Source organism: Parambassis ranga, unplaced genomic scaffold (genome assembly GCF_900634625.1).
Source record: "Parambassis ranga unplaced genomic scaffold, fParRan2.1 scaffold_21_arrow_ctg1, whole genome shotgun sequence".
NCBI lineage: Eukaryota > Metazoa > Chordata > Actinopteri > Ambassidae > Parambassis > Parambassis ranga.
Window position 1 is genome coordinate 9,671,291 of NW_021144767.1, and position 14,803 is coordinate 9,686,093.

Sequence of the window (14,803 nt, forward strand, 5' to 3'; positions counted from 1 at the left end):
CTGTCACTTTGACTGCTGGTACCATCACTCTGATCAATATCAAGAATCCCTCTGAATGTGTGGTGCCAGTATATATTTCATCATCACACAGAGACAGATGGAGGTCAGTGTTTGTTACAGGTGGAGCTCATTCTGCTGCTTCCACCAATCAGGAACAGGAGAAGAGAAAAGCTGAACTCCATCTGTCCAGGATCATCCAGAACAAGAAGATCCATCAGTGCAGTTTTTACAGGAGCTCAGTGGTTAGGAGCTCATTTCACTGCTTCTAAGACAAAAACATGTTCTGACCTGAAATCACAGTCAGTGATTCAAATGAAAGTGAAACATCATCAACATTTAAAGCACAAAGTTGAAGCTGCTGTCACTTCCACACACTCTGCTTCTACACACAGCACAGACTCACTGAGGAACCAGGATACAACCAGAACCCAGCATGTAGAGGCTGAGTGAATGTGGTGCTGAAGGTGTGGAGGTGGATCAGTGTGTCAGAGGAGACTCTGTAGAAGGACAGAGTGCCAGCAGGACAGTCCACATACACTGCTGCTCTGTGAGAGACAGAGGAGGAGGAGACGGATGTTCCTCTGTTATTGTGATAGACAGAGTAACCATGATCATCATAGCAGATCAGACTCCAGGACTGATTGTTTCCTCCAAACATGCAGTCAGCACTGTCTCCTTTCCTTCTGATTCTTCTGTAACTCACTGATATATAAACCACTCCTCTCCACTCGACCTCCCAGTAACAGCGACCAGTCAGAACATTTCTACACAGCAGCTGAGGACACCAGTCAAATCTGTCTGGATGATCAGGATATTGCTGCTCCTCCTCCTCCACATGTGTCACCTTCCTGTTGTTGTCAGACAGTTTGAGCTTTGTGTGCACTGAGTTTGTGTCGACTTCAAGTTGACAGAAATCTGATGGAGAGAAAAAGACACAGCTGCAGTTTATCATCTGACACATCTGATGGCTTCATTCTGTCTTTACTGACTGATGTGTTGTTCATTCATACAAAGTTTATCATCAGACTTTTTGTCACTAATGTTTGAATGAACAAACACACAACTATCAGCTTTGTGTTCAAACACAAACTGGATATTTGCAGCAATGTGAGTAAAGACAGACGACACATTTAGAACATGAGAAGAACAGCAGCATCAACTGTATCATTGGATAAAGAGCATCATCCAAAAGCTCCTTCATCAGAGTCTGGAGGAGGATCTGGACTGAAAGAACAGACTCAGACATCCTGATCTCCTCTGGAAGGACTTCCACAGCTTGGAGCATCTGAGGACAAACTCTCTGTCCTCTTTGTTTGGAATCTAGATTTGGATCCACCAGGAGAGCCACATCTGAGGGCCTCAGGGCCGTGAAGGTTCACAGTGTGCTCAAAGGTCAGAAATATAATGTGGCTTCAAAGCATTTAGTGCTTTAAAAGAAGAAATCAAATGTTGGAAGCAGCTGTAAAAGTCAGAGGCAGCCAGTGCAGGAAGAGATTGTGTTTGCTTCATTAGCATAGGTGGGCGGGGCCTACATGTATTTAGGTGCCTGTCTCCCCCCCTCATCCTCTCTTCCCACGCTATGCGCCTCATGTCCATTTCCTGTCTCCGGCTGCTGCAGGTGGGCTACATGTGGCTAAGTGCTGTCTCCTTATTCTTTTGCTGTGGCTTTATAAAACACGCTACACATTCCCTTGCCGCCCTGTGAGTCCACGTTGGGGTTGCGTTGCTGCTGTTTTGCTTTAAGCTCCGAGCTAACCACTGCTTGGCCTCTCGTCCTAGTGCGGCTTACTGCTGGCCTTAGCTGCAGTTGCTGCCATCTGAGCAGTGTCCCCGTGCATCATCACCTTGTTTCTGCAAGTGTCTTCTATATTTATTAGTCGGCACTGCTGCTGCTGCCTTCTCCACTTATAGAGGTATTTTAGCCGCCCTTCCAGGTGCTGGGGGCTCTCCCTATGTCACCACTGACTGCCTCATCCTTAGTGTAGCTTTAGGCTGTGTGTGTGTTTGTGCTTTTTCTGTTTATTGGTTTCTTATCTTCCTTTCTTTGGGTGGGATTGTTGCTGCATTATCTTTGGGGCTGATTCTGTTTTCTTTCTTCCTGTAGAAGCTGAGCCTGCAGTGGGTGGTCAGCATCTTCAGTGGTGGGTCTTTCCAGTGTGCTGTGTTTCTCACCGGTGGGGTGGTTTTCAGGAGTGTGCTGTGTGTGTGAGCCTGAAGGTGTGTGCCTCCCCCCAGGTGTCCTTCTGATCTCTTTCCCTTGCTGCTGCCTCCCCCCTCTGAAGGCCCTTAAAGAGTACTGAAAAGTCTTAATCAGCATTTCCAAGGTGTTAAATGTTATTGTTATTTAAGCGCTGACTCCAAAAAGTATCCATGAATATTTATTTTCCTCCTTGCAGCTATTAAAACCATGTGATGGTGGCTCGTTGCCTCGGGGCCGACGTGTTGCATCGATGGGAATAAATGCAGTAGTAGTAGTAGTCGGGCAGTAGTATGGGCGGCACATCGATGCTGTGTGCACATTCACACATTCACACATTCACACAAGCTCAGGCACAGGTCCAAAACTTTGATCATGATGTGATAAGTAAAAGTAAAGTAAAAAGTACTTATATAAAGTAAAAAGTACATATATATAATATAAAGGCCAGGGGCCGTATTCACAAAGATTCTTAGAATTCACTCTTATCTTAGCCTAAAAACTCTTAGTATGGACTCCTAGCTTAAAAGTGATTTAAGAACATTCTCAGAGTGACTCTGAGGAATGAGCAGACTAAAGGTTTGATCTTAGTGAGGAGGCGGGTTTGACCCTGTTGCTAAGTGTGACACATTGTTTTATGAGATGTGATTGGTTGACAGATCAACATGAGAATATGTTCCTAATATATAAGCAGCATTGATTGGACAGTGACAGGGGCCGCATGCACAAAGACTATTTGTTTCACCCGTCTGTCCTTGCTTCTGAAGAGTGCAGATGCTTTTCTGCTTGCTCCTGCTCTTGCCTGCCTTTACTTTACTTTTTACCTTTTTATCTTCCCCCAAAGATTTTACAGCTTATTCTTATTCTTACAGTATTATTTTTATACCCATGACACGTTTTGTATCACTGGATGTTTGGATTTTAACTTTTTAAACAAATCAACGGACCTGCTGCAGCTCACTTTGTCTACTCATCAGCCTAGTGAAGAAATGTCTGGAGCAGACACCACAACAAGCTCACGCTGCCAAAATTGCTGGAATTATCTTCAGGAAATCACCGAGCTTAAAGCAAAGATTTTTGCCCTGGAAATGGAAAAAGGACTCCATGAGACTCTCCCGATCACACCCGGTGGTAAGAAGACTAAATCTGCATCAACAAAATGCAGTGTTAACTATGATTCTGCTGCTGATACGCTAAACCTGGATGACACTGTGTCCTTTCCAAAACTTATGAAAGCTGGTCCTAAACAGACTGATGCCACCTGGCATACACTTGGTGCCAAACCAAAAAGGCACAGAATGAAAAAAATGAACGGTAATATCAGTGGGGCATACGCTGCATCACCAGGCATACAGCTCAGAAACAAATATCAACCACTGTCTGAGTTGGCTGTAAACGAGCCAGCATACAATGCAGTCAATAAGAAATGGGACATAAAGAATAAAACAGAGAGGGAGACGAAGACGAAACATCAGGCACACAGAGGCAGAGAATCTGTGTCAGAAGTGAAGGACAAAGATATCCTGCTGCTTGGAGACGGCGCTATCACTGACGTCAAGAATGAAAGAATGCTCACATGCAGCTATCCGAGTGCCACGGTCACTGATATAACAGGACTTCTCCCTCAGGTTATGTCAAACCACCCAGGAGTCAGGAACAGATCATTGACCTATATGCTTAATGCAGATCGCTCAAGGACTTTAAAGTGTCTCTGGCACTTGGGAGAGCTGTTCAGGGGGTGGCGACCTCCTGAAAATAATCCATTAGTCTTTAAGGGAATATGTTGTTATGCTTCATGTAAACTTTGTTCAAAACGCGTGCATACAGCCACCACCTGTACGAGCAGATCCCCGTGTATGTGCAGCGACCTCCCCTCATCTTACAGTGCAGATGTTCCAGCGCTTTTACTCACAAAACTGTCAAAGTGCACAACATATCCTACAGGCTGAATTCCATCAATTTGTGTTTAAGATCACATCATCATCTGAGACTACAGCCTTCATGTCACCGTCCATCCTATGCTGTTTATAATATTAGAAACGCAATCTCATGGTTTTTTTTCTGTCAACCCACCACGTCTCCTAAACAATGCTTCATGCTTCGCAATGGGGTCGAACACAACAACTCACTAAAATGAAACTTTCAGTCTGCTCCGTCCTTGGAGACTTTAAAGATAAGAGTCCTTACTAAGATTTGTAGTCTTCATATTCAACCACAAACATTGTTCCTGCTCGTTCTAATCTGTAGCGTTTGATGTGTTCAGCATCATTCATAGCTTGGAGAACGTTTCTCTCTGTCGCTCCGTCATGCTCTCCCTGTTCAAGGAACGATTAAACCTCTTAAACGTCCTCCTCTCCACTCTTAACAGTTTTTGCTGTTAAGAGTGGACCTCTTTCTGAAGACCTCTTTTATCTTTACTAGGATTTAGTCTTAATTATAAGGGGAAATTCTTAGAAAACGTCATAATTCTAAGAATTTTCTTAGAATTTCACCACTAAGGGAAACTTCTAGCGCTAAGAATCTTTGTGAATACGGCCCAGGTATTTGTATGGGCAAACTCATTCTACTGGCCTGTAATGTATGGAGTTGAGGCAGGGGAAGGTCCAGAAAGGGTTCTAGTAAAAAAGTTCGTCTTATCACTCAGAACTAACTGAGAGAACTAGGATTTAACTGAATCAACTCAAAATGCTTCTTGTAGCTTTAAAACTCATTAGATAAGCATACAGGTGTATATTTAACCTGTAGAAACCCAGACGACCGACTCGCCGACCGTTATGACACCGGCGCCAAGATGCCACCACAAATTGCGAACTTGTCTGTGGGAAACACTGGACCTTACTGGCTTGTTAACGCTGTCTGTTCAGAGCTGTCAGTCAAAGCTTGTTTAACAAGAATGCTCGGCTGTCCCGCCTAACAAATATTACACTGTGTATATATGGGGAATATATACATGATGTTCACAGCTCAGTGTCTTCACTCTTCAGTCCACCGTGTTTGGACCTTTTTAACCCTTTTTGGTCTCTTATTGGATTTTGTCTTTTGTCTGCTTTGGTTGTTGCAGGGGACAGTTCACCTCTGGGTCTCCCAAATGGAACGGACAGGGAGTCTATGGGGGATGTGTCACTCTCTCCTGATAGTGTGCATCATTGTGTGTTTGTGTATAGAAGCATCAATGATCAAAGGAGATCTCTAAGCAACACACAAGTTTTTGGGCCATGTCAACAAACCACACAGACCGCTGAGTGCTGTGATTCAGTACAATTGGAACATTGTAGTGTTCATGCCTTGTATGCCTTAAATAGATAATGAGGGATGTCTTTTTATTATTTGGCCATTTTCTATCATCCATGTAGCAGCCTTTCTCCTGCTGAACAGCTCTGATGGACTGATAGAACACTGAGTCATGCACAATAACATGAGGAAAGACTGAGTCAAACTTACACTTCCTCAGCCCAGGTTTTAACCACTGCTCTCCACCATGCTCCACCCTGCAGGAAGAAACACAGTCAGAATGATTTTCTAACCAACATGAGTCCAAACTGCTGATCAACATGAAGCAGAGTTCCTCAGTTTGTCAGAGACACACAAACAGACTGAAACTCATCTGTGTCGACTCCAGAAGAGTCTCTCCTGATCTGCTCTGTGTTTATTCATGTCCTCCATTCTGTGAAATATTGCTCTCTGTCAGTGCTTTACTGTAAAATCCTCTTCATGCAGCAACAGTGTAGGTTTGATCTCAGCATTGTGCATTTATCCAAAGCAGCAAACAAGCCACACTGTCTCTGACTGTTTGTTCCTTTCACTCTATATGCAAACACAAGCCTGGTTCACATGTGTCATGGATGGAAGAGTTTCTGACACACTTCAAATAAATACATTCACTCATGTCTGTGTGTAGTTTTTACAGTGATAATATTGTAGTGTCTCCCTGCTCTCTGTCTCTGACTGAAGGAACTCCTCCTTCTACCATTGTGTTGTTGTCTCCTCTGAAGCTTCACATATGGATTGTTTCAGGAACATTTGTTTGTGGAAATAATTCAGTGCTTCTTACAGCTGAGGACATTAATAAGTAGGGCATCATTGTGTATTTGATCTGCACTAAGTGTGACTGAAAATCAGTCTGTATGTATTTTGACATGAAGAACGTGTATAAAGAAAAGTGAAGTTAACATGATGGACACTTAATGATGGAGGAAGATGAACATCAGGGATCAGTGATTATTTCTTCTCTGCAGTTTCAGTCCATCCATCAACAGCTGTGGATATATGACCTAAACTGACAGACTGAGGAGGACTCATGCTCTGTGGTCTCTGTGTACCTGAGAGTCTTCAGACTACAATCTGGACTGTTGAGTAAAGCAGACAGCAGCTTCACTCCTGAGTCTCCTGGATGATTGTAGCTCAGGTCCAGCTCTCTCAGATAGGAGGGGTTGGAGGTCAGAGCCAAGGCCAGAGAAGCACAGCCCTCCTGTGTGATCAGACAACCTGACAGACTGGAGGAACAAAACATGTCATGAACTCAAGAAGAAAGAAGGAAAATCCAACAGATCTTCAACATGAACATGAAGCAGAATTTAACTGATGATCAAAAAGCTGGATCCTGACCTGAGAGTCTGCAGTCTGCATTCTGGACTCTCCAGTCCACGAGACAGCTGCTTCACTCCTGAATCCTGCAGGTCATTATTACTCAGATCCAGCTCTCTCAGACTAGAGGACTGGGAGCTGAGAACTGAGGAAAGAGCTTCACAGCTTCTCTCTGAGAGGTTACAGCTGCTCAGTCTGAGAAAAAAAAAACAATAACGAAAGTCAGTGTTTTATTGTTCATATACAAATTAACCATGTTTGAAATGGTTCATAAATCCACCTACAGAACTTTGTTGGAGGCTTTGACCACTGGCAGCAGCCTCAGAAGAGCCTCCTCTGAAGCAGAGTATTTCTTCAGGTCAAACACCTCCAGATCTTCTTCTGATGACAGTAAGATGAAGACCAGAGCTGACCACTGAGCAGGAGACAGTTCATCTGTGGAGAGACGTCCTGATCTCAGGGCCTTTTGGATCTTCTCCACTAGAGAACGATCATTCAGTTCATTCAGACAGTGGAACAGATTGATGCTTCTCTCTGCAGACAAATTCTCACTGATCTTCTCCTTGATGTACTGGACTGTTTCCTGATTGGTCTGTGAGCTACTTCCTGTCTGTGTCAGCAGGCCCCATAGAAGAGTCTGATTGGTCTCCAGTGAAAGACCCAGGAGGAAGCGGAGGAACAAGTCCAGGTGTCCATTTGGACTCTGTAAGGAGTTGTCCACAGCAGTCTGGTGGAGATGTTTTAGTTCAGGTTTGTTTCTAAAGACTTTATACCACAGAGTTGTTCTTTGTTGTTGTTCCAGCAGGTTAACAGCAGAGCTGATGAAGGTCAGATGGACATGAAGAGCAGCCAGAAACTCCTGAACACTCAGATGGATGAAGCAGAACACCTTGTCCTGGTACAGGCCACTCTCTTTAAAGATCTGTGTGAACACTCCTGAGTACACCGAGGCTGCTCTGATATCGATGCCACACTCTGTCAGGTCTGATTCATAGAAGATCAGGTTTCCTTTCTGCAGCTGATCAAAAGCCAGTTTTCCCAGAGACTGGATCATCTCCCTGTTGTTTTTGTTCCAGGGTGAATCTGTCTCAGCTTCTCCATCATACTTGTCCTTCTTCATTTTGGTCTGAACCACCAGGAAGTGGATGTACATCTCAGTCAGGGTCTTGGGCAGCTCTGCTCCCTCTCTGGTTTCCAACATGTCTTCCAGAACTCCAGCAGTGATCCAGCAGAAGACTGGGATGTGGCACATGATGTGGAGGCTTTGTGATGTCTTGATGTGGGAGATGATCCTGCTGGCCTGCTCCTCCTCTCTGAACCTCCTCCTGAAGTACTCCTCCTTCTGTGGGTCAGTGAACCCTCTGACCTCTGTCACCACGTCCACACAGTCAGGAGGGATCTGATTGGCTGCTGCAGGTCTTGTGGTGATCCAGAGGCGAGCAGAGGGAAGCAGCTTCCCCCTGATGAGGTTTGTCAGCAGCACATCCACTGAGGTGGACTCTGTGACATCACTCAGGGTCTCATTGTTGTGGAAGTCCAGAGGAAGTCGACACTCATCCATACCATCAAAGATGAAGACCACCTGGAGGTGCTGAAAGGTGCAGATTCCTGCCTCTTTGGTTTCAGTGAAGAAGTGATGAACAAGTTCCACCAAGCTGAACTTTCTCTCTCTCAGCACATTCAGCTCTCTGAAAGTGAATGGAAATGTGAACTGGATGTCCTGGTTGGCTTTGTCTTCGGCCCAGTCCAGAGTGAACTTCTGTGTTAGGACTGTTTTCCCGATGCCAGCCACTCCCTTTGTCATCACTGTTCTGATTGGTTCTTGTCTTCCAGGTGAGCCTTTAAAGATGCCTTCTGGTCTGATGCTTGTTTCTGGTCTGTGTGCTTTCCTGGATGCTGTTTCAATCTGTCTGACCTCATGTTCCTCATTGACCTCTGCAGTCCCTCCCTCTGTGATGTAGAGCTCTGTGTAGATCTGGTTCAGAAGGGTCGGCTCTCCTGCTTTAGCGATCCCCTCAAACACACACTGGAACTTCCCCTTTAGGTTAGACTTGAGTTTACGTCCACACTCTGCAGCATGAGTTCCTAAACAAACAATAAATGTCATTAATAAGTGAACGCTACAATAAATGTGTCAAATAAATATTTTCTGTCTCCATGAAATCTGTTCATCAGTTGTAGACAAACAGTTTGTGTTTTCAGTCAGAAGAGTTCATAGATGTCTGCATCATATTAACAGCAGAGTGTGTAAATGTAAACTTCATTTCCTCTTTCCATCATGTTAAAGCTCTTCAAATCCTCTTACTGCTCTGCAGACGCTCAGCCAGCTCCTCCTGCTTCATCCTCCTCAGGAAGTGCACTGTGATCTGCACTAATGACTCTCTGCTGCTCCTCTGCTCTTCATCCTCCTCATCCTCCCTCTGACTCTCTGAGCATTCTGGGTAATCTGGACTCAGGAGCTTCTGGATCTTCTTCAGCTCATCCTTCACAAACCTGACAATGTTCTCCTCCAGCAGCTGGAACAGAACAACAGAGTATAAACTCTCAGACTTTGAGGAGCAGAATAACAGTTTAGTGTTTCATGATATTACAGCTTATGTTCATACATGTATTACTTGAATCTACAACATTAGATATGAAGTGTTGTGTATGCACAGCTGCTGTAGTTATAAGTATTACTACCACAGTTCACAGGCAGCTCCTTTGACCTCATGATCCTCATGTGCTCTAACATGCACTGTGAGCTGTAAGGTCTTATTCAGACAGGTGTGTGTCTTTCTCATCAAGTCCAATCAGTATCATCAAAGACAGCTGGACTCAGATGAAGGTGTAGAACCATCTGAAGGATGATCAGAAGAAATGGACGCACCTGAGTTCAATAAATGAGAGTCACAGCAAAGGCTCACACTACACGCGAATTCAGGTGCTCAGGTGATCACATTGAACTGGAAATGAAACATGTCTAACCTGGAGCTGTTGCTGTTTCAAAGGAAAAATCACAATCACAAGTCACAATCTGTGCTGCGTGTTGCTGCCTCAGCTCACTAAATATAGCCTACATCAATTCTGTCCAATGCCATGTGGGCGCCGCCAAGTTTGTTATCATCTGAAACAATTTCGTGTAGGCGCAGTGACGTCGAATAAAAAAAGTACAAATCAATACATGTCAGAAATTCAACCGATCAGCTGATCACCGTTCGTGTGATGTTAATCGCCTCTCGTGACCTCCAGTACACTGCCCGATTAAAGACGACAAAGCTGAAATTTGGCCCGACCGAAAATAATCGTATGACTCAAAATTCGGGTCAAAATCGGACCAAAAAATGCACAGTGCATGCCCGGCTTTATTCGTACCATTGCATTCATGGCTATAACTGTGCACTAACCTCACTACAATCAAGGCATTGCAAACGCCCAACTGAATATTAATGTTTCAAAGAATAAATCATTTAAAAAGTTCTGAAAATATTTATTCAGCACATTCCAACAATGCACAATATAAAATAAATAACTTAGCTTGACCCCACTCATGTGTACATTATGTGTACATTTTATTTAAATAGGGCCAGTGCATAAATAAACATTTGGTCAAATTAAAAAATGTCCAGCAGAAAAATAAATCTGAGGTCACATATATAGTAAATCAGAACAGAATAGCCTGTCTATGATTTATGAGGCACTCTACTGCAGGATCTGACTGAACATATCAGACAGCGAGGGGGCGCTGTGCGCTTCCCCGTCTCTAAGCAGTTCTACACATCCACGCGGCCTGGATCATTTCTCGTGTGCGCTGCTTTATTCCCAAATCCAAGTATGATCTTTATAATGCGGATCTATACCGTCGCGAGGAAGTGCAAAGGATCTGACCAGTGAAACACATGCTGATGGACTACGAGTCTACTTTTTAACGTTTTCACTCCGCGGTCCGTCTCCACCTCTTGGCTTGGAAGACGCTTTAGTGCTGCTTAAAAGAATAATGTCAGCTGCAGATGCATCAGAGGAGCTGATCTCTGTTGTTATCTGCTCACATGGAGCAAGAAAAGACACCTCAGACATGCTGGAGCGTCCAGACAAACCCGTGTGTCGGCCGAGTTGTTTCGGTGAAAAAAGTGTTTCAACTGAAAACCGAAAATGCGCTTTTGGGCCATTTTCAGTGGCCGAAAATTCGGTGCATCCCTACTTAGGACCATGCCATATTTCACTTTTTCTTTTTGAATACAAAAATGCAAACATTGACAACAATTCTGTGTTTTCCTGTCAATGTGAGATGCTGTGTGGACATTAATGAGGAAAAATGAACTTCAATGATTTTAGCAAATGGCTGCAATATAAGTGAAACATTTAAGGGGGTCTGGATACTTTCTGCACCCACTGTGTGTATATATATAGTTTAAATCAACTGGAGGACTGTTTTTGAAGACGCCACTCCCCCGAGTGGCTTCCTCAGTTCTGCTGTTCAGCTGTTTGTACTCACCATAAATATGGCGTCCTGAGCAGGAGTCTGAACACTGGGTTGCTGCAGTCTGTGACAGAAACATCACCATTTAACAACACAATCACTTCACTAAGTGTTTTATGTGTTTTCACTTTAAACAGACACACAACAGTCAACAGACTGGTGACAAACAAGCATTGTTGTATTAAAACATGAAAACTATCCCAACTCCACACATCCAGCTCATGTTGAACCTGTTGCTGCTGCTTTAATGACTGAAGCACAGCTTTAAGAGTTCCATTCCACTTCCACTGTCATCATGTGTTCACATTGATTTAGACCAGGGGGGTTCAATTAAAGTCACTGAGGTCCAGCTGTTCACATTTCCTCCAAGTCAAAGGTCTGAACTGATGTCTAGCTTGTGTCTTATTAGCTTCCCCTATGTCCACATGTTCATGTGTTTCAGTAATATCTATTGTCAGTTTTCAATGCAGGAAATGTTCACCTGGGGCACAGCTAGCTCTGTTACCATGAATAAAAGTAGTCCCAGGCAAATACATTGAGGCCTTTATTTCAGATGAAAGAAACTGAAACCTCAGACTGAAATAAATACAAAGTGCAAACACAGCAGAATAACCCTTGTTCCTCTTAAACTACAGAGGTCCAGTCTAAACAGCTGAATGCCTCACACTAAGAGCTGGACATTACCAGCAACATCTGCAGACTCATCAATGGCCAAACAGGCATGATGCACTCTGAATAGTTGCTTTAAGCTGCGCCAGCATCTGCTGATATTTCTGATTTATGGCCGATGTTGAAGCTGACATTCAGCAATTTTTCACACGTCTTGTCTTTTATTATAGTTTTACTATAGCGGTAAAAAAAACACTGCTGCCTTAAATACATTCTTATTGATTGATTGATTACTGAAATGCTTTCTGTACTTCAGTGTGAATGGGTTCTCTGTGAGGCAGATTTTAAAGGGTTCATAAACTTGTATGAGGGACAGGCAGCCCCACATACAACCCCAAGAGTCCAGCAGAGCTCATCACAGCATGGAGACACTTCCAGAGTGATTCTTACCTTTGATCATCAGATGGCTGATCAGCTTTGAAATTAAAGGGCTCAACCATCGACCAATCACTTTTCATGGACACACAGCTGGGTCCAGGTCCAGCAGAGTCTGCTCTCACATCCTGGATCCTGATAGAATCACAAACACTGACTCTGAGCTTCTTCTGGAAAAATGATGCTGAACATCATGTTACACTTTAAATGTTTAATAATGATGGAAACAAACTGCAGCTGTGACATTAACTCTGACCTTTGACCCTCAGATGGATCAACATCTTTGAAATAAGGGGGGTGATCCTTTGACCAATCACTCTTCATGGACACACAGCTGGCAGGTCCAGGTCCAGGTCCAGGCCCAGGCCCAGGTCCAGGTCCAGGTCCAGCTCCAGCTCCAGCTCCAGGTCCAGGTCCAGCAGAGTGTGCAGTGTGCTGCTGCTTTGGTCTTGAACACACAGATGTGTGAATAATGTGAGTGTGAGCTCTGACATGGAGAAGAGTCATGGACAGTCAGAGACGGTCCTCTTACCTCTGAGCTTTGGTCCGGCTCTCATGGTCCCCACACAGAGGGCTTTTAGAGGGAGGGACTCCCTCCTCTCTGTCCTCACACTGACTCATAGCAGAGCTCACACCTTCACACAAACACAGCAACATGACACAGAAACACACAGTCAGCATGTTGTTATTGATCCTTCATGTAGATGCTAACAGGCTAATCATGCTGTTAGCTTAGCATCAGAGCCTCAGACCAGGTTTGGTTCTCAGGCTTTTATTTTGGTGAGTCTGTAAACACACCAACATCTCTGATGCTGTTATTATTGATGTCACATGCTGTAAGTGGAACAGTGCACACACACATTCAGTGTTTGCTTCAGAATTCTGTCACTTCTCTCCATGTGTGAACATGTGAATAAATGAACATGTGTTCATGTGTGTTTCTGTCACAGTGTGAACAGACTGAGTGAAGCACTGAGACCTTCCTCTGTAACAGTCTGTGGACTGTTTTCTATAGAAAGGACAAACACATGAGCAGCTACTGTCTGAGCTCTGAGGACTGACACACTTCTCCTCATGGCAAATATTAGATTCACATATTTATGAACCCTTGAAGAGAAAATGTTTCTTCTGATGAGTTTCAATCATCGATATGAATTCATGAAAAGTAAAACATGACAAATTGATGCATTTATAAATGTTTTAGTTTTAGTAATAAGAATCATCTGAAGGGAATTAAACCAGATGCACCTGAACGCACCATGAAACAGTAAACAACCAAACTTACGTAACGTGGCGCGCGGCTGTTGCGCAGCACAGGCGTGTTAAACCTGAAACAGACTGATCTGATAAAGTCAGAATAAAGCGACCTTTTCTCCGCTTGAAGCTTTGAACGAGTCGATCTGAGTTTCAGAGCAAATGAAGCTGCTGAACTTTACAGAGAGAACGATCAACAGAGACGCTTGTTGTTGGTTCCGCGTTTCAGGGACTTACTACAATAAAGATCCATCAGTTACAGGCAGTAAAGATCAATGAGGTGATCACACTGATGATTGATCAGATATCGACAGACTCACCTGCTGAATCAGTCCTGACTTCCAGAAGTTTCCACCTTCGTGTGTTCGAGCTGCGGGTTTTGCTGCAGTCTGTCTGACAGGAGCTCAAAAACCAAAGACCACAGAAGCCACGCCTTTAAACCAGGACACGTGATTTAAAACATTAAAACATTTTAAGCCATGCCTTTAAAATCACATCTGGTTAAAGTTGATCAACTTTAACTTTAGCGCCACGCTCTATCCAGCTGAGTGACGAACTTCAGTCCTAATAAAACATTCCCTCTCTGGTCATCTGTCTGAATGTGTTTGGATGACAGCAGGGGGCCAAGTTGTTGTTTCACCCTCTGAAACTCTTCAGTAAGATGTTCAGATCAGTGGGTCCAGGCTTCACACTTCCTCCATGTTTCAGTACATTCATATCAGAACATACAGACTGCGTGAGCCTCGTTTCTATGAAACCTTTGCCCACAGATCACTCACTTTTTATGTCGGGCTAAAGTTACCGCTGTTGGCTCATGTGCGTCATTACGCACAGCTCTCTGTCACTGTACAGACTTAATGTTGAGTCCCCTGTTGTGTGACGCTGCAGGAAGGAACAACGATCACATGACGTCAGAAAGCGGCCGCAGGTTATCATGACTGTAAACAGTCACACGATGAAACAACAGAGTGCTGAGGCTGCAGCTCTGAAGTGTGGAGCTGAACTAGAGCTTCTGTTATTCAGCAGTGATCTGCTCATTAACGGTCTGCTGCTCCATGTACAGCAGCCTCCCTGTTGTTGCTCTGTCTGTGTCTGTTTACATGATAACAGCTGTGACACAAACAGAACAGTGATGGACTTTATTCAACCTGCTCAGCGAGAGAAGGAGGGAGCAGCTCTGATAGAAGTCTGTCTGCACCATCATCAGGGTCTGATGCTGCTGCAACAGCCGGACTCTGGGACAAAGTGACGTCAGCAGATGTCGG

The 14,803-nt window shown here is 44.1% G+C and overlaps 1 protein-coding gene across 1 annotated transcript; it reads right to left on the reverse strand.

The window, feature by feature from the left end:
• Window positions 1–397: 397 nt before the first annotated feature.
• On the reverse strand, window positions 398–12,905 carry LOC114429932 (NACHT, LRR and PYD domains-containing protein 12-like; the record flags this gene model as incomplete). Its single annotated transcript, XM_028398534.1, has 9 exons — window positions 12,815–12,905; window positions 12,555–12,643; window positions 11,256–11,264; window positions 9,087–9,297; window positions 7,066–8,866; window positions 6,803–6,976; window positions 6,517–6,690; window positions 5,639–5,685; window positions 398–915 (listed from the first exon to the last, which is right to left on the reverse strand). Coding segments are annotated over exons 1-9 (3,114 nt in total), but the record flags the coding sequence as incomplete, so codon positions are not given.
• Window positions 12,906–14,803: the final 1,898 nt, after the last annotated feature.